This window comes from Amblyomma mixtum, chromosome 4 (genome assembly GCF_055824585.1).
Source record: "Amblyomma mixtum isolate Tamu chromosome 4, ASM5582458v1, whole genome shotgun sequence".
NCBI lineage: Eukaryota > Metazoa > Arthropoda > Arachnida > Ixodida > Ixodidae > Amblyomma > Amblyomma mixtum.
This window is the reverse complement of record NC_143015.1, coordinates 136,959,101-136,978,251: the sequence shown is the minus strand read 5'-3', so window position 1 is coordinate 136,978,251 and position 19,151 is coordinate 136,959,101. Positions and strand designations below refer to the sequence as shown.

At 50.8% G+C, this 19,151-nt stretch overlaps 1 protein-coding gene across 1 annotated transcript in view; it reads left to right on the top strand.

The window, feature by feature from the left end:
• The first annotated feature begins 10,245 nt into the window (after positions 1-10,245).
• Positions 10,246-19,151, top strand: part of LOC149348374 (uncharacterized) — a 28,883-nt gene continuing 19,977 nt past the window's right edge. The window contains exons 1-2 of the mRNA XM_089541734.1: positions 10,246-10,261; positions 13,462-14,105. Coding sequence (XP_089397860.1) covers positions 10,246-10,261; positions 13,462-14,105 — 660 coding nt within the window. The remainder of the gene's footprint in view (positions 10,262-13,461; positions 14,106-19,151) is intronic.

Below are 19,151 nucleotides of genomic sequence, written 5' to 3'. Positions count from 1 at the left end.
AGCAACTGTTCCCGTATTGTAAAATGACTACAGTGAGAGCACGGGCAGCGAACGTTAAAAGCTAAAAAGTAAACGTATTCCAATTGATCGGGAAGCCTCGGATGCCAATGGGCACAATTGTATCGAAATAAAGTAAGCATGGTGTCGCTGTCAAGAATGTTTTCCACGGGTATGCGACAAGAGCAATTCCGATCACCGCAGTTCGCTGACCTAGAAAGCACTTTTGCACAGCTTACGCCTATTGTCATTCACAAATATGTTTCTCCTTATACACATAGTCCAACCCCCTCCTACCTACTACTGCGAAATAAGATCTTTCTTCTGGTTTTCGCAAACGAATTATGCCTGTATTTTTTTTCCTTCACCTTTTGCTTATGTTTTTAAATGTAATTTTTCAGCCAATTTTTTATAATCTATTTCTGGCAATGTTCTTCAATGTACTGTTGTTCGAAATCCGCTCATGTGTAGGCTGTACGTTACCTAAAGAAGGCTACTAGTCGGCGAGTCAACAACTTCCCTATATTTTTCAAAACACTTTTCTAGTCGACAGCACAATGAGCTGAAAAGCAGAAATCATAATTGCATATTAGCGTTATACTTTCCGGGTCGACTTATTGTATTCTATTGGATACCACACTGCAGAAAAACACGAACCTATCAATAGCTGCAGAAAACGTTGTCCCAAGTTGACGTAACAAAAAAAAATCTGCAATGAACGGAAAATTACCAATACAGAAACATGAGATGCAACTCTGACAGGTTCACTGCGAGCAGGAACTTACCTGCTTTTGGTAATAAATAAATGATTTATAATGTGAACATTCAGAAAGCCAATACGAATACGCTGATACATATATACTATTAGTGCGTACCAAAATGTTCCCATTGAGGCTATGGCGCCCGGCGACGCTATAAAGCGCCGGCGCTGAGATTTCGTTAGAGCGCGCGCTAGAAAAAAATAAAGATGAACAGCGCCTGTTCGGGGCGCGCACCCGGCACGGGCAGTTCGGAACTAGAAGCCTGCCACGCTGGTCGTCTCTCTCTGGTGCTCCGCTGCGACCCCGCAAAATCCTCAACAGTGGTGACCTGGTCAACCGTGCCTTCTATCTCAGCGGCGTTCCAGCGTGGCGTACTGGCAGGACCCAAGTTTCGACCCGCCGCTCCCGGCGTTCCGGCCTGCAGGCGTCGGCGGGTGGTTCGCCCAACTGGAGGCTGCGATGTACCTGAACGGCATCACCATCCAGCCGTTCAAACACGCAGTCCTTTGCGACATCCTTCCGCCCGACCTCCTGCGTCGGCTCACCTACTCTGCTTTCGGCGGCCGGCCATACGATGAGCTGCGTGCGGCCGTCTTGGCGGACTTCAGCGCCTACTACGTTCCGCCGCCGCTCTACGACGCAGCGGACCCGTTTTCGCCGCCGCCAGCCTCTGGCCCTGCACCGGCCTCGCTAGCGCCCACGCAGCTTTCATCAGAACCCGGCCCGCCTCAGCAGCCACTCGCCGCATCGCCGCCCCTCCCGTCCAGCGTCTCCAGCCCGGCTGTCTCTCTCGACGCCACACCAGGTGGGATCCGCACGAGCTCCGCCTCGCGCCCTGCTCCCACTACTATCCGACCCGCGTCTCTGGCCCTGCCTCCTTGCGCTTCAGTGGCGTTGTCGCCAGAGCCTCCTGCAGCCAAGGACGACTCTGCGGCAGAAGCCGTGCCGAGGCTTCCGGCATCTCCATCTACCTCGTCACTACCGCCAACAGCTCTGCAGGCCTCTGCTGTGAGGTTGAAGCCGCCACCGCAGCATATGGCACATACCAGCCCCAGTACCCCGGCGGCCACACCGCCTGCCCAAGAGGCCCCACCCCAAGACCTCAGTACGGTCAACCGCTTCTCGGATTCTGACCCTGGCAGCTCGACACCGCCGCAGCAAGCGTCTGCTTTGGTGCCTGACTTGAACCACCTTCGGCACCGAATGGCCGAGCTACCCACACCGAGTAGTGCGGCAGTTGTCCATCGAAAAGCTGTGTCTTTTGCTGCCAGCCAGCCATTTGATGTAGCAGTCTCAGCTGCACGGACTGTCCCTGCAACAACCTTTTTGCAGCCACCTACAGCCGACCATGCCCAAACGCGCATCATCCCTGACCAACCGCTCCGGATTGTCGATCCCGCTTCACCCAAGCACCTGACATTGAGCCCTGCAACTTCCTCCGCTATCGTCACGGCTCTCACCTTTGTGTCGACGGTCACACCTGTGCCAAATACTGTTACAGCTGCTGCTGTCGCAGCACAGCTGCTGTCAGTCCACGGAGCCGTTTAACCCATTCCAGCGCTTGTGACGACGTACTCGGCGCTCCACATTCCCACCGACACCAGCTCCAACGTCCCAACACCGACGACACTTGTGTCCGCGGGCAGCACCACAGTCGGTGACGGCCCGACCTTGGCCTTCCCTGCCCCCATGTCCTTTGACAACTCGGCACACAGCATCATTCGCCCGTTGCGCAGCAGCCAGGCTCGTCCACCTGAGCCCGCGCACTCCACTCGACGGCTCTTCCCGGCACCTGACATGAACTTTGCGGACTCTCCATCTCTGGCAACTCCATCTCTGCCCCGTCGGCGCGCAAATTTCGCCGTTCCGTCTAGGCGGGAGCCCTATAGCGCCCGGTGACGCTATAAAGTGCCGGAGCTGAGATGGCTTTAGAGCGCGCGCTAGAAAAAAATAAAGATGAACAGCGCGTGCTCGGGACAAACACCCGGCACGGGCAGTTCGGAACTAGAAGCCTGCCACGCTGGTCGTCTCTCTCTGGTGCTCCTCTGCGACCCCGCAAAATCTTCAACAAGGCCTAGAAGTGAAATATGGCCAGTAGTACAATAAGGGCAGAGAAGGCGAAATAATACGTCTCTATTAATCTCTACCTCCGGCTTGGTGACGTGAGGACCACTTAACCTGCCAGCGTAATCCGACCTTCATTCTCGTATGTGTGGAGAAGCCGAGCCGGTAAACTGAGCCAGTTCACCAACGGAAAAGCGTGGTTTTAGGTTAGGATTTTTCACAGAACTGTACTATAGCGCCGAAATTATTTTGACATGCATGTTCTCGGAAACAATTTCATTCCAGCTCTAGCTCCCAACAGAGTCGTGTGGTATTCTTGCCAATTTATAGAGCATGCGTGTGCCTCCAAACATAGACACATTTCAGGCTACTTGATCACTTGGCTGCGCCAAAATAAGGCACTTTCTGCGCTCTTGATAGGGATAATGTGTGCTTTCTTTGAATGAGAGTCGCCACTCTTAGCGGATTATCCTTCTATGCTGCCATAAGAAAGTTTTGTTGAGCACCAATAGGGGATGCCACGGTATAGTGTCGCAGGGCGAGACACGTGACAATGATTCCCTGAAGTCGTCGAATGAGCTGGCGACCATAGGAAAGCGGCACAGTGGTGTGAACCACTTCGGAAGTGCTGTTTGACAGCTCTGTTTAGTTGAGAGAGAAATATTTTGTCGCTTGTCGTTCTGGAGACCGCCTGGCCTCCGTTTCTATAAGCAAGTGTCAGGATGGGCATGACAAAAGGGGTGCGGATATTAGTACGGCCCACGGCTCCGCTGCAGTATGTCCGACACCATTGCCTTCTAGGTTTTGAAATACATTTACTCTTCCTAGCTAAACATTCGAGCTAGATTTGTGATCAGAGAACGCCGTGCACTGGTTGGTTGGGATTAAAGAAATTATTAGATAATATAAAGTTTACGACATGCGAGTGAATTACATGTTCCATTAGTTTAGAACAAACGCAAGTGAGAGATATAGGACGATAATTACTGGGTGACTGTGAAGGGCCTTTTTTTCGGACTGGAATGACCTTGCCTACCTTCCAATCCTGTGGAACAGTGCTTGAAGAAAGGGACTGTTGGAAGATATGAGCTAGAATGATACTTGAGATGTGCTTGGTATTAACTAATATACCTGGCATCGTGTCACGCAGCACTACAATACGGTTACGGTTTCAACTGACATTTATTCTGTTATTCTTACGCACCACTGGTTGCAAGCCATGGTTGGATATTACATACGTACTCATTTATATCCACGAGCGATATAATGATTACACTCAGCCGAAACAAAAGCTGTGGAGGGGACACATGTTTTTTAGCTGAGCTCAGCTTATTTTACTTAAATGCCCCTTCCTAAGGCATCAGACGGGGGGGGGGGGGGGGGGGTTGCATTCAGCATAGTATATGCTTTATCCTCAAGTGAGTTATTTTAGTGGCTCATAAAATCTTGATGGGCAGCTGATGTTTCTGACAGTGTACTGATTCATTCAGTAATTTTAGTTAATTGTATAATAAGGAGCAGCACAAAAGCACCACTAGGAGCCATCGATGGTAAAAGTAGGTTACGTTATGGGAAGACAACACTGCTAATTACAACTCTTATGTACAGCAGCACTATTGTGAAAAGACTTAGCTGCTCTACGGAAGGGCAAAAGTCAGTTACAGCTTTGAACATGAAAAAAGTTGAGCGGACAGTAGAAGGTGAACACAATAGCTGTCTGTAGAGAACACAGGTATCAAGTGACGCAGAACGAGGCTGATACCAAAGAAAAATCAGGAAAAGTTGTCGCACGGTGCTGAGGCGCTTTCTGAGTCGTAAATCTCGGTTTTGTATTGTTTTCACCAGCCAACTGTTGCAGGACATTCGGACATACGTCATCTTCTAGGAACTTCTGTGAGAAAGTCTTCGCACCTACGTAAGATAGTCGTTGCAGCAAGCAACTGTTCCCGTATTGTAAAATGACTACAGTGAGAGCACGGGCAGCGAACGTTAAAAGCTAAAAAATAAACGTATTCCAATTGATCGGGAAGCCTCGGATGCCAATGGGCACAATTGTATCGAAATAAAGTAAGCATGGTGTCGCTGTCAAGAATGTTTTCCACGGGTTTGCGACAAGAGCAATTCCGATCACCGCAGTTCGCTGACCTAGAAAGCACTTTTGCGCAGCTTACGCCTATTGTCATTCACAAATATGTTTCTCCTTATACACATAGTCCAACCCCCTCCTACCCACTACTGCGAAATAAGATCTTTCTTCTGGTTTTCGCAAACGAATTGTGCCTGTTTTTTTTTTGCCTTCACCTTTTGCTTATGATTTTAAATGTAATTTTTCAGCCAATTTTTTATAATCTATTTCTGGCAATGCTCTTCAATGTACTGTTGTTCGAAATCCGCTCATGTGTAGGCTGTACGTTACCTGAAGAAGGCTACTAGTCGGCGAGTCAACAACTTCCCTATATTTTTCAAAAACACTTTTCTAGTCGACATCACAATGAGCTGAAAAGCAAAAAATCATAATTGCATATTAGCGTTATAATTTCCGGGTCGACTTCCTGTATTCTATTGGATACCACACTGCAGAAAAACACGAACCTATCAATAGCTGCAGAAAACGTTGTCCCAAGTTGACGTAACAAAAAAAAAATCTGCAATGAACGGAAAATTACCAATACAGAAACATGAGATGCAACTCTGACAGGTTCACTGTGAGCAGGAACTTACCTGCTTTTGGTAATAAATAAATGATTTATAATGTGAACATTCAGAAAGCCAATACGAATACGCTGATACATATATACTATTAGTGCGTACCAAAATGTTCCCATTGAGGCTATAGCGCCCGGCGACGCTATAAAGCGCCGGCGCTTAGATGGCGTTAGAGCGCGCGCTAGAAAAAAATAAAGATGAACAGCGCGTGCTCGGGGCGCGCACCCGGCACAGGCAGTTCGGAACTAGAAGCCTGCCACGCTGGTCCTCTCTCTGGTGCTCCGCTGCGACCCCGCAAAATCCTCAACAGTGGTGACCTGGCGAACCGTGCCTTCTATCTCAGCGGCGTTCCAGCATGGCGTACTGGCAGGACCCAAGTTTCGACCCGCCGCTCCCGGCGTTCCGGCCTGCAGGCGTCGGCGGGTGGTTCGCCCAACTGGAGGCTGCGATGTACCTGAACGGCATCACCATCCAGCCATTCAAACACGCAGTCCTTTGCGACATCCTCCCGCCCGACCTCCTGCGTCGGCTCACCTACTCTGCTTTCGGCGGCCGGCCATACGATGAGCTGCGTGCGGCCGTCTTGGCGGACTTCGGCGCCTACTACGTTCCGCCGCCGCTCTACGACGCAGCGGACTCGTTTTCGCCGCCGCCAGCCTGTGGCCCTGCACAGGCCTCGCTAGCGCCCACGCAGCCTTCATCAGAACCCGGCCAGCCTCAGCAGCCACTCGCCGCATCGCCGCCACTCATCATCATCATTTATTTACCCTTAAGGGCCCTTGGCTTAGATCATTACATAATGGGGGGGGGGGGGGGGGGAAAGGTCGTTTCATAAACAGTGGTCAGTAAAATCAACAAGAAATACAAAGTACAGGATACATGGTCAACATTAACATTATCAAAATATTAACTTGAGAAAGACACAGCAGCTCAAGAACAACTTGAGATAAGAAAAAAAAAAAACACATGCACACACTCAAAAACACGACAAAATAACTCAGCCCTTGAAATGTGATGATAATAACTGTCTGAATTTAATGGGTTCTGTTTCATTAGCTATGAAATCGGGTAAGTCATTCCACAGTGTAATGGAGCTAGGTAAAAAAGATTTATTAAATGAGTTTGTGGAGCCGTGTATGCGCTGCAGACTTAAAGAGTTAAAAAGTCGTCGTGAGGTGCGAAGCGGCGGGTGCAATACAGAGTTTCTTAGCTGTGGGAAGGTGTAGTACAATTTGTGAAACAAACAGAGCTGTGAAATTTTACGCCGGTGTGCCAGGGGTTGCAGATCAAGGGATGCCTTGATAAGAGTTACACTGTGTTGTCTGCCGTACTGCGATGTGATAAAACGGGCCGCGCGATTTTGGATGGCTTCAAGCTGATCGATTAGATTTTTTTGATGGGGATTCCAGATCGCTGAGGCATATTCGAGTTTGGAACGGATGAATGTTACGTAGGCGAGTTGTCGGACAGAATGGGGTGAAAAAGCAAGGGATCGTCTGATAATCCCAAGCATTTTGGAATCGTCTGTACAAATTTTTGCAATGTGCTCTGACCAGGTTAGTTTGTTGTTTATGATGATTCCAAGATACCTGTATAGTTCTGTTTCGGAGAGTGGTGTGGAACTTAATGAATACTGATAGCTGAGGTTATTTCGCTTTCTCGATACATGCATGAACTTGCATTTCGAAGTGTTCAGTTGCATGAGCCATGATGTACACCAGGTTTCTATGAGGTTTAAGTCGCGTTGAAGCAGAGTCTGATCATCGGGAGTAGATATGCGGCGGTAGAGGACACAATCGTCTGCGAAGAGACGGATACGAGATGATACGGCATTGGGAAGATCATTTATAAATATTAGAAAAAGGAGTGGTCCTAGCACCGATCCCTGAGGGACACCAGAGAGGACTGTGGTATTTGACGATCTATGGTTGCCTATTACTGTATATTGTGAGCGGTCGCGGAGAAAGCAGTCGATCCATGACAGGATTAAAGGGTCGATGTGGAGGCAGGAGCGTTTTGTCATTAAACGCCGGTGTGGAACGCGATCGAAGGCTTTGGAGAAATCCAGGTAAATGACGTCGGTTTGAAAAGAAGAATCTAAGTTTAAGTGAAGGTCTGTAGTGAATTCGAAGAGCTGGGACTCGCAAGAATGGCCTGACCTAAAACCGTGCTGTTTTTCATAAAAGAAAGTGTTATTGTCGAGGTGTGATGCGATCTGCGAATATAATATGTGCTCCAGTAGCTTGCATGGAATGGATGTTAATGAAATTGGGCGGTAATTAGAAGGGTCGGATCGGTTGCCTGCCTTAAATACTGGAGTTACTTTACTAGTTTTCCAGTCATTTGGTATTTCACCATTTGAAACCGACTGCTGAAAAATAATTTGCAAAATACGGCTAGAAATGCTCACAGTTCCCTTTAAAATTTTTGCAGTTATGTTGTCTGGCCCAGGGGCGCTTGACACTTTAAGGTTGTCGATGAGTTTAGTGATGCCCTCATGGGTTATAAAAGCTGGTGGCATTTGGGAAAAACTAGTGGCAGGTATTGAGGGAATATGGAGAGCAGGTTCATGCGTGAATACGGAGGAAAAATATGAATTCATGACATCTGCGCGCTCATTCTCAGGGACATGTAAGCCGTCTTGGTTAATCAACGAAATGTTTTGAGTACGGTTCTTGCAAAGAGTGACCAGATTCCAGAATTTTTTCGGGTTGACGCGCATTATGTTTCCAAGATCTTCGTGAAAAAATTTCTTTTTAGAACGCCGTAGTAAGGTAATGTATTCATGTAGGCACCTGCCGTACATTTCCCATTTTTCAACTGAATTCGTATGCTTGGCCGCACGATAGAGGCGCTTCTTATTGTTTGCTAACTGTCGTAAGGCGTTGCTATACCAGGGCTTGTTACAATCACCACCTTTGCAGATAAGAGGGACATGTGTTTCGACAAGGGATAAGATTTTGTTCTTGTAGAGCAACCAGTTTTGTTCTACTGATCTAGAGGGTGCGGCTTGGTGGAAAAGGTGGAAAAAAGTTTCTAACTCGAAGTTAATAGCGCGAAAATCTGCTTTACTGTAGTCGCGAATGTACTTTAAGGAGCGTTCCTTGGTGTGGATGGGAACGGCAAAATTGAATACAAGCATCTCGTGATCGCTTAGGCCGGTGATGCTTGTTAATGACTCAATTAACTCAGGTTTAGAAGCGAAAACAAGATCGAGAATGTTGTCACCACGAGTAGGCACTTTAACTGTCTGGGTAAAGTTAAACGTGAGCACTAAGTCAATAAAATTGTTCGACGGACCGGAGGGTGCTGACAAGGTTTCCCAGTCAATATCGGGAAAGTTAAAGTCTCCACAAAGTAGGAAGTTGGCATGAACAAAGCGGGAGTGCAGATCAAGTAGGACGGAGTGAAGGTCGGTAAGAAAGGAGGAGTCGCAATTAGGAGCCCGATAACATGCAACAATAATATTTGTGCAGGTAGGTAGGGATAGTTTAACGCAAAGTATCTCGTGGGAGGAACTAACATGGACGGGAGATGTATGCTATTCAGGTTTCGTGAGTACAAGGACACCACCACCCCTCCTTCCCTCTCTGTCGCGCCTGTAAGCAATAAAAGATTTCGTTTCGGAAAGAAGCTCTGTGTCCTCGATATCTGAAGTCAGCCAAGATTCGGTAAAAATAGCAATATCCGCAGTGCTATCTTCAAGAAGGGATCCTACTGCTTCTTTCTTTGGGAGGTAACTGCGGATATTTGTCAATAATAGGGTCATTTTCTTAGAAGCCCGTGCATCTCTGTTTGCTAATGACTATTGATGAGGACTGGCACGTAGACGGCGGAAAGGAGGTGGTGATGATGGCTATGACGACGACAGCTGTGTTACAGAATCGGTTGTGTCATTGTACACGTACTGCTTGCTACCAATAACAAGCTTGTTAAAACGGATCTTGAACGAAGCGTTAGTTTGCTGAGCATACTCAAAAAGTTTTTTCCGGGCCAACCTAACACGGGCTGAATAATCTTCGCGAACATTAAACTCCGAGTTTTTAAGCTGCGATGTAGCTGAAAGAATTAATGATTTGGTTTTGAAACGCGCAAATTTTACAATAATGGGGCGATTCTTTGCTTCCATGTAACGTCCCATTCGGTGCGCACGCTCAATGTCAGCAGGATCAATTGACACACCCAGTTTCTCGCTGCAGAAGGAAACGACATGCTCTTCAGATCGCGCCCACGTTTCATCTTTTACATCCGAAATTCCAAAAAAGATAAGGTTCGACCTACGAAGGCGGTTCTCCGCGTCATCACATTTTTCGGCGAGCTATTTGATTTCAAACGAAAGTTTAGTACTGTTCTGGTTTGTGTTATTGTGTGGGCAGGGGCTACTCGAGTGATCGTTCTTAACATTTCTTTCCAAATCATCGACACGCAGACACAGATGATTCACAGATTCTAGTATGTTAGACTGGGCACCGCGAATAGCTGACAATTCAGCAATTATTGTGGCGTGAGTTTGTTCGAGGCGAGCGAATGCTTCAGAAATAGACTCTAATGATACAGAGGGCCCAGGATTAAGTTCAATATCACCTGACTGGACGAGCATCAAAAAGACAAGGAATGCATTAAAGTAGTGGAAACATGAAAGGCGCAGTATCCGGCGAACACAAGCATTTCAGGGGACACGACACCGCCAGTAAGAACGGGTCATTTGAACGAAAGGATGCCGAGGACGGCAGGTAACTAACCTGCGTAAGAAGGGGCGAAATCATGACCGAGTTCCGAGCGGTGAAGTGCCCCAAGTGGCTCCAGAGCAGATGCGTCTTTCCTAGTCGATGCGTATCTCCCGCGCTGATAGTTCCACCCGGTTGCCAGGCGTTATACTTGACAGGGGGCGGGAACGGCGGTGGAAGGCAGGTTTCAAGTTCTTCGTAGTCGGTGACGGAAGGGTACCAAGGTAAGTCGATGAAGTCGAAGAATCCGGGGGATTGGTTGAAGCAGGAAGGCGGTGCAGTGATGCAGAGTAGAATAAAAGCCTCCGTAAGAAGGGGCGAAATCATGACCGAGTTCCGAGCGGTGAAGTGCCCCCAAGTGCTCCCGTCCAGCGTCTCCAGCCCGGCTGTCTCTCTCGACGCCACACCAGGTGGGATCCGCACGAGCTCCGCCTCGCGCCCTGCACACACTACTATCCGACCCGCGTCTCTCGCTCTGCCTCCTTGCGCTGCAGTGGCGTTGTCGCTGGAGCCTCCTGCAGCCAAGGACGACTCTGCGGCAGCAGCCGTGCCGAGGCTTCCGGCATCTCCATCTACCTCGTCACTACCGCCAACAGCTCTGCAGGCCTCTGCTGTGAGGTTGAAGCCGCCACCGCAGCATATGCCACATACCAGCCCCACTACCCCGCCGGCCACACCGCCTGCCCAAGAGGCCCCACCCCAAGCCCTCAGTACGGTCAACCGCTTCTCGGATTCTGACCCTGGCAGCTCGACACCGCCGCAGCAAGCCTCTGCTTTGGTGCCTGACTTGAACCACCTTCGGCACCGAATGGTCGAGCTACCCACACCCAGTAGTGCGGCAGTTGTCCATCCAAAAGGTGTGTCTTTTGCTGCCAGCCAGCCATCTGATGTAGCAGTCTCAGCTGCACGGCCTGTCCCTGCAACAACCTTTTTGCAGCCACCTACAGCCGACCATGCTCACACGCGCATCATCCCTGACCAACCGCTCCGGATTGTCGATCCCGCTTCACCCAAGCACCTGACATTGAGCCCTGCAACTTCCTCCGCCATCGTCACGGCTCTCACCTTTGTGTCGACGGTCACACCTGTGCCAAATACTGTTACGGCTGCTGCTGTCGCAGCACAGCTGCTGTCAGTCCACGGAGCCGTTTCGCCCATTCCAGCGCTTGTGACGACGTACTCGGCGCGCCACATTCCCACCGACACCAGCTCCAACGTCCCAACACCGACGACACTTGTGCCCGCGGGCAGCACCACAGTCGGTGACGGCCCGACCTTGGCCTTCCCTGCCCCCATGTCCTTTGACAACTCGGCACACAGCATCATTCCCCGTTGCGCAACAGCCAGGCTCGTCCACCTGATCCCGCGCACTCCACCCGACGGCTCTTCCCGGCACCTGACATGAACATACCGGACTCTCCATGTCTGGCCACTCCATTTCTGCCCCGTCGGCGCGCAAATGTCGCCGTTCCGTCTAGGCGGGGGGCCCTATAGCGCCCGGCGACGCTATAAAGCGCCGGCGCTGAGATGGCGTTAGAGCGCGCGCTAGAAAAAAATAAAGATGAACAGCGCGTGCTCGGGGCGCACACCCGGCACGGGCAGTTCGGAACTAGAAGCCTGCCACGCTGGTGGTCTCTCTCTGGTGCTCCGCTGCGACCCCGCAAAATCTTCAACAAGGCCTAGAAGTGAAATACGGCCAGTAGTACAATAAGGGCAGAGAAGGCGAAATAATACGTCTCTATTAATCTCTACCTCCGGCTTGGTGACATGAGGACCACTTAACCTGCCAGCGTAATCCGACCTTAATTCTCGTATGTGTGGAGAAGCCAAGCCAGTAAACTGAGCCAGTTCACCAACGGAAAAGCGTGGTTTTGGGTTAGGATTTTTCACAGAACTGTACTATAGCGGCGAAATTATTTCGACATGCATGTTCTCGGAAACAATTTCATTCCAGCTCTAGCTCGCAACAGAGTCGCGTGGTATTCTTGCCAATTTATAGAGCATGCGTGTGCCTCCAAACATAGACACATTTCAGGCTACTTGATAACTTGGCTGCGCCAAAATAAGACATTTTCTGCGCTCTTGATAGGGATAATGCGTGCTTTCTTTGAATGAGAGTCGCCACTCTTAGCGGATGGGCCTTCTATGCTGCGATAAGAAAGTTTTGTTGAGCGCCAATAGGGGATGCCACGGTATAGTGTCGCAGGGCGAGACACGTGACAATGATTCCCTGAAGTCGTGGAATGAGCTGGAGACCATAGGAAAGCGGCACAGTGGTGTGAACCACTTCGGAAGTGCTGCTTGACAGCTCTGTTTAGTTCAGAGAGAAATATTTTGTCGCTTGTCGTTCTGGAGGCCGCCTGGCCTCCGTTTCTATAAGCAAGTGTCAGGATGGGCATGACAAAAGGGGTGCGGATTTTAGTACGGCCCACGGCTCCGCTGCAGTATGTCCGACACCATTGCCTTCTAGGTTTTGAAATACATTTACTCTTCCTAGCTAAACATTCGAGCTAGCTTTGTGATCAGAGAACGCCGCGCACTGGTTGGTTGGGATGAAAGAAATTATTAGACAACAGAAAGTTTACGACATGCGAGTGAATTACATGTTCCATTAGTTTAGAACAAACGCAAGTGAGAGATATAGGACGATAATTACTGAGTGACTGTGAAGGGCCTTTTTTTGGGACTGGAATGACCTTGCCTACCTTCCAATCCTGTGGAACAGTGCTTGAAGAAAGGGACTGTTGGAAGATATGAGCTAGAATGATACTTGAGATGTGCTTGGTATTAACTAATATACCTGGCATCGTGTCACGCAGCACTGCAATACGGTTACGGAGTGAACTGAAATTTATTCTGTTATTCTTACGCACCACTGGTTGCAAGCCATGGTTGGATATTGCATACGTACTCATTTATATTGTCAGTGGTTAACGAAGAAGACAGTGCTGGGCTCGTGCACGGAGCGCGAAGAGGACGAAGTGTGATCTGTGCGCCGTTGGCCGGCAGTGGTTCGATTGAGCTGCTGTGAGCTGCTGTCAGCATCCCTCAGTGACTACTTCTTGTGTGCCTACATTTACGTAACATCTCTTGGTGGAGGTGCGGGGTACGAGCCGCCATGCCGCTGACCCGACGAGCCGACGAGCCGACGAGCCGATCCGTCGAGATAGCTACCGACGCGCCTGCCACGCCAACTGTCGTCCTAGCCCACCCTCGAGGCCCGGGCACATTCTGCGGTACCGATGGCGTGGACGTCGAAGGCTGGCTCTCGCTGTACGAGCGTGTGAGCACACACAACCGGTGGGACCCCACGATGAAGTTGGCCAACGTCATTTTTTACTTGACGGGCACTGCAAGGGTCTGGTTCGAGACACACGAGGAAGAACTGACCAGTTGGGACCTGTGCAAGCAGAAGCTTACCGAATTGTTCGGTAAGCCATTCGGACGTCAGCTGGCTGCGAAGAAGGAGCTTGCATGCCGCGCACAATCCTCAACAGAGTCATATGTGTCTTATATTCAGGACATTTTAGCCCTCTGCATGAAAGTTGATTCGGCCATGTCAGAGAGTGACAAAGTAGGTCACGTTCTCAAAGGAATTGCAGACGACGCCTTTAACTTGCTGGTGTACAAGGACTGTGGAACGGTTGACGCCATCTTAAAAGAATGCCGCCGCTTTGAACAAGCGAAAAGCCGCCGTATTTCCCCTCAGTTCACGCGGTTGCCGAACACGGCGGCAACGTCGTCCTGCGTAGACTCATCCCAACCGTGCTCCCTGCCAACATCCGACAGCCTGACACGACTTGTACGCCGAGAACTAGAGGCAGTGTCTCCCACAATTTCCCAATTATCGGTACCGGGCAGTGCCCCTGCAGTATCCCTTATACAGGCTGTTGTCCGACAAGAATTCGCCAATCTCGGGATCCGACCTGTATGCTCCATTAGTTGCCCAGATGCTCGCAATGTGTCTCCCGTGCTTGGTGGCCGACATCCGTACCACACTCGCCGCAGCCGCAACCCGGATGAGTGGAGAACACCTGACGACAGGCCCATCTGTTTTAACTGCTCCCGAGTTAGTCACATCTCCCGACACTGCCGAAGCCGTCCGTCATCGACCTACCGCCGCTATCCTGATTCTTTCTATCCCCGCCGCTCGTCGTCGCCCCATTAACCACAGCTCGCAAGCTCCGACGCTCAGGCCCCTCCAACTAACCGCTCGTCGTCTCCTTACCGTCGTCGATCTCCATCGCCCCAAACTCGACGCCCATCATCTCCTGGCCCGTATGCTCGATCCCGTTCGGAAAACTGATGGCTGCAGCGTCTGGAGGTGATGCTGGTCCGACGACCGACCTTGGAAATCCTCCTTTGACTCTACAAGCCCGACGGAATATACTTAGCGCAGACGTGGACGGGATCCCTGTTACCGCTCTCATCGACACGGGAGCGCACGTCTCCGTTATGAATGCCTCTCTACGCCGTCGCCTAAGGAAAGTGCTCACTCCTGCCCACTCCGCTGTTGTTCGTCTCGCCGATGGCGGTACTTCCGCTGTCGTTGGAATGTGCACAGCCCGTGTGTCAATCGCCGGCCGCCATACTTCGGTTCTCTTCACTGTTCTCGAACACTGCCCTCATGACCTCATCCTTGGCCTTGACTTTCTTTCCGAACATTCTGCCCTCACTGATTGCGCCACAAGTGTCGTTCAGCTCGCCCTACCTTTTAACGAGGAGCCACCGGCTCCAGTTGTCCATCGCCTATGTACCGTGGATTTTGTCCGCCTGAACCCCGTAGCCGTTACTTACGTATCATTGTCTTCCGTCCCACCAGTTCCCGATGGCCAATACATCGTTACTCCAACCCTTGATGTGCCTCTCACACGGAGTGTTGCCCTTGCACATACAGTGGTCACTATGCTTGCCAAACGAGCGTCCCTTCCGATCCTCAACTTTTCATCGCACGTTCAGCCGCTTCCCCAAGGCATGTCGCTGGCCACGCTGTGCCCTGCTTCCGACTGCGTTGTATCAGCTGTCACCGGCTGTGTACCTCCCTCGCCGAAATGCACTGAGTCCGATGTCCTACCATCTGACCAATACGCAAAAATGATTGCCCCTGACCTCTTACCAGCACAAACTCACGACCTCAGGTGTCTTCTTTCCTCATTTCACGACATCTTTGACTTCGACAACCGCCCATTGGCTCGGACCTCTGTGGTTACGCATCGCATTAACACCGGTGACGCCGCTCCTATCCACAGACGTCCGTATAGGGTCTCCAGTACAGAACGGAACATCATTCAGCAGGAGGTGGACAAAATGCTTACCAAAGACATTATAGAGCCCTCGTCGAGTCCTTGGGCCTCACCAGTTGTCCTAGTTAAAAAGAAAGACGGGAGCTGGCGCTTTTGCGTTGATTACCGGCACCTTAACCGCATCACGAAAAAGGACGTGTATCCTCTCCCCAGAATTGACGACGCTTTGGATTGCCTTCACGGAGCCAAATTTTTCTCTTCCATCGACCTTCGATCCGGCTATTGGCAAATTGCTGTGGATGACCAAGACCGTGAAAAGACTGCATTCGTCACACCAGACGGCTTATATCAGTTCAAAGTTATGCCGTTCGGTCTCTGCAATGCGCCAGCTACCTTCGAGGGAATGATGGACTCCTTGCTTCGAGGATTTAAATGGGTTACATGCTTGTGTTACCTAGACGACGTCGTGGTTTTTTCGCCCTCATTTTCCACGCACCTCGAACGACTGACGAGCATTCTTTCTGTCTTCCGTAAAGCCGGGCTGCAGCTCAACTCGTCGAAATGCCAATTCGCTCGTCGCCAACTGACCATCCTTGGACATCTGGTCGATGCCTCGGGTGTCCGCCCGGACCCTGCTAAAGTTCAAGCTGTCGAAGACTTCCCTCTTCCCCAATCGTCCAGGGACGTACGCAGCTTTGTAAGCCTGTGCTCTTATTTCCGACGTTTCATCAAAAATTTTGCTGGCATCGCACGTCCCCTCACCGACCTCCTTAAGAAAGACAGCCCTTTTACCTGGGGCCCTGCCCAAGGAGAGGCCTTTTCTTCCTTAATCCAATTGCTCACTTCCCCTCCTATATTGGCCCATTTCGACCCGTCGGCCCACTGACCCACTGAAGTTCGCACAGACGCCAGCGGATATGGTATCGGCGCTGTGCTCGCCCAACGTCACCAAGGTAAAGACCGTGTCATTGCGTACGCCAGCCGTCTTCTTTCCACCGCCGAGCGCAATTACTCCTTAACGGAGCGCGAGTGCCTCGCCCTTGTTTGGGCGGTCGCTAAATTTCGACCCTACCTGTTTGGCCGCCTTTTCTCAGTTGTGACGGACCACCACGCTCTTTGCTGGCTTTCTTCGCTGAAGGACCCCACAGGCCGGCTTGGTCGTTGAGCATTGCGCCTGCAAGAGTACTCTTACACCGTTGTTTACAAGTCCGGGCGCCTACATCAAGACGCTGACTGCCTGTCTCGTCACCCTGTGGAGCCGCCAGATCCTGGAGACAATGACCTCGGCCCGTGCTTATTCGCTATCTCTGATCTGGTTAACATCGCGGCCGAGCAACGGCAAGATTCCTCCTTGCGTCCCCTTATTGACCGCCTCACCTGTGCCAACCCCGATCCTTCGCTCCAACTCCTTGTCCTTCAGGATGACATCCTCTACCGCCGCAACCTTCGCCCTGACGGCCCTCCGCTCCTGCTCGTCGTTCCTCAGCGTCTCCGCTCGTCTGTCCTCGCGGAACTACACGACCTGCCCACCGCGGGACACCTTGGTGTCTCCCGCACGTACGATCGGGTCCGACGCCGCTTCTTTTGGCCCGGCCTTTACCGTAGTGTTCGCCGTTACGTTGCCAGCTGTGACCTCTGTCAACGAAGGAAGCGGCCCTCCACTTTGCCTGCCGGCCTTCTGCAGCCTATCGACGTACCTCTGGAACCCTTTCATAGTGTCGGACTAGACCTCCTCGGACCTTTTCCTACGTCCAGTTCCGGCAACCGTTGGATCGCCGTCGCGACTGACTACGCCACTCGGTACGCTATCACACGTGCCTTACCAACCAGTTGCGCCACCGATGTCGCCGATTTCCTGTTGCAAAATGTCATCCTTCATCACAGTGCCCCACGCCAATTGCTGACGGACCGCGGTCGCTACTTTTTGTCCCGGGTAGTTGACGACATACTCCGGTCCTGTTCCACGCAGCATAAACTCACTACAGCGTACCACCCTCAAACGAACGGGCTTACCGAGCGCCTGAATAGGACCCTCACTGACATGCTATCCATGTACGTCGCAGCCGACCATCGTGATTGGGACATTGCCTTGCCCTATGTAACATTTGCTTACAATTCATCGCGGCATGACACCACGGGCTATTCGCCTTTCTATCTTTTGTATGGCCGGCATCCTGCGTTGCCACTGGATACACTCCTGCCGCTTTCTTCGGCCTCGACCACGGAGTACGCATGTGACGCCATCGCTCAAGCAACCTCGGCCCGCGAAATCGCCCGCGACCGTCTCACCGCCTCCCAGGCCTACCAGAAGTCAGTTTACGACCGCCGACATCGCCCAGTCCACTACACGCCAGGATCACTCGTCCTCGTTTGGTATCCCTCTCGCCGTGTCGGCCTTTCAGAAAAACTCCTACATCAGTATAAGGGCCCTTATCGCGTGCTCCGTCAGGTGACCGACGTGACTTATGAGATTGCCCCCCTCGACCCTCCGTCGTCATCCACCCCCCCCCCCTACCACTGACGTTGTTCACGTGGTTCGCCTCAAGCCATACCGTGCACCTGCTCCGTCTTCCACTTAGCATCGAGACGATGCTTTCGCCGCCGGGAGTTGTGTCAGTGGACAACGAAGAAGACAGTGCTGGGCTCGTGCACGGAGCGCGAAGAGGACGAAGTGTGATCTGTGCGCCGTTGGCCGGCAGTGGTTCGATTGAGCTGCTGTGAGCTGCTGTCAGCATCCCTCAGTGACTACTTCTTGTGTGCCTACATTTACGTAACAATATCCACGATCGATATAATGGTTACACTCAGCCGAAACAAAAGCTGTGGATGGGACACATTTTTTTTAGCTGAGCTCAGCTTATTTTCCTTAAATGCCCCTTCCTAAGGCATCACACGGGGGGGGGGGGGGGGGGGTTGCATTCAGTATAGTATATGCTTTATCCTCAAGTGAGTTATTTTAGTGGCTCATAAAATCTTGATGGGCAGCTGATGTTTCTGACAGTGTACTGATTCATTCAGTAATTTTAGTTAATTGTATAATAAGGAGCAGCGCAAAAGCACCACTAGGAGCCATCGATGGTAAAAGTAGGTTACGTTATGGGAAGACAACACCGCTAATTACAACTTTTATGTACAGCAGCACTATTGTGAAAAGACTTAGCTGCTCTACGGAAGGGCAAAAGTCAGTTACAGCTTTGAACATGAAAAAAGTTGAGCGGACAGTGGAAGGTGAACACAATAGCTGTCTGTAGAGAACACAGGTATCAAAGGACGCAGAACGAGGCTGATACCAAGGAAAAATCAGAAAAACTTGTCGCACGGTGCTGAGGCGCTTTCTGAGTCATAAATCTCGGTTTTGTATTGTTTTCACCAGCCAACTGTTGCAGGACATTCGGACATACGTCATCTTCTAGGAACTTCTGTGAGAAAGTCTTCGCACCTACGTAAGATAGTTGTTGCAGCAAGCAACTGTTCCCGTATTGTAAAATGACTACTGTGAGAGCACGGGCAGCGAACGTTAAAAGCTAAGAAATAAACGTATTCCAATTGATCGGGAAGCCTCGGATGCCAATGGGCACAATTGTATCGAAATAAAGTAAGCATGGTGTCGCTGTCAAGAATGTTTTCCACGGGTTCGCGACAAGAGCAATTCC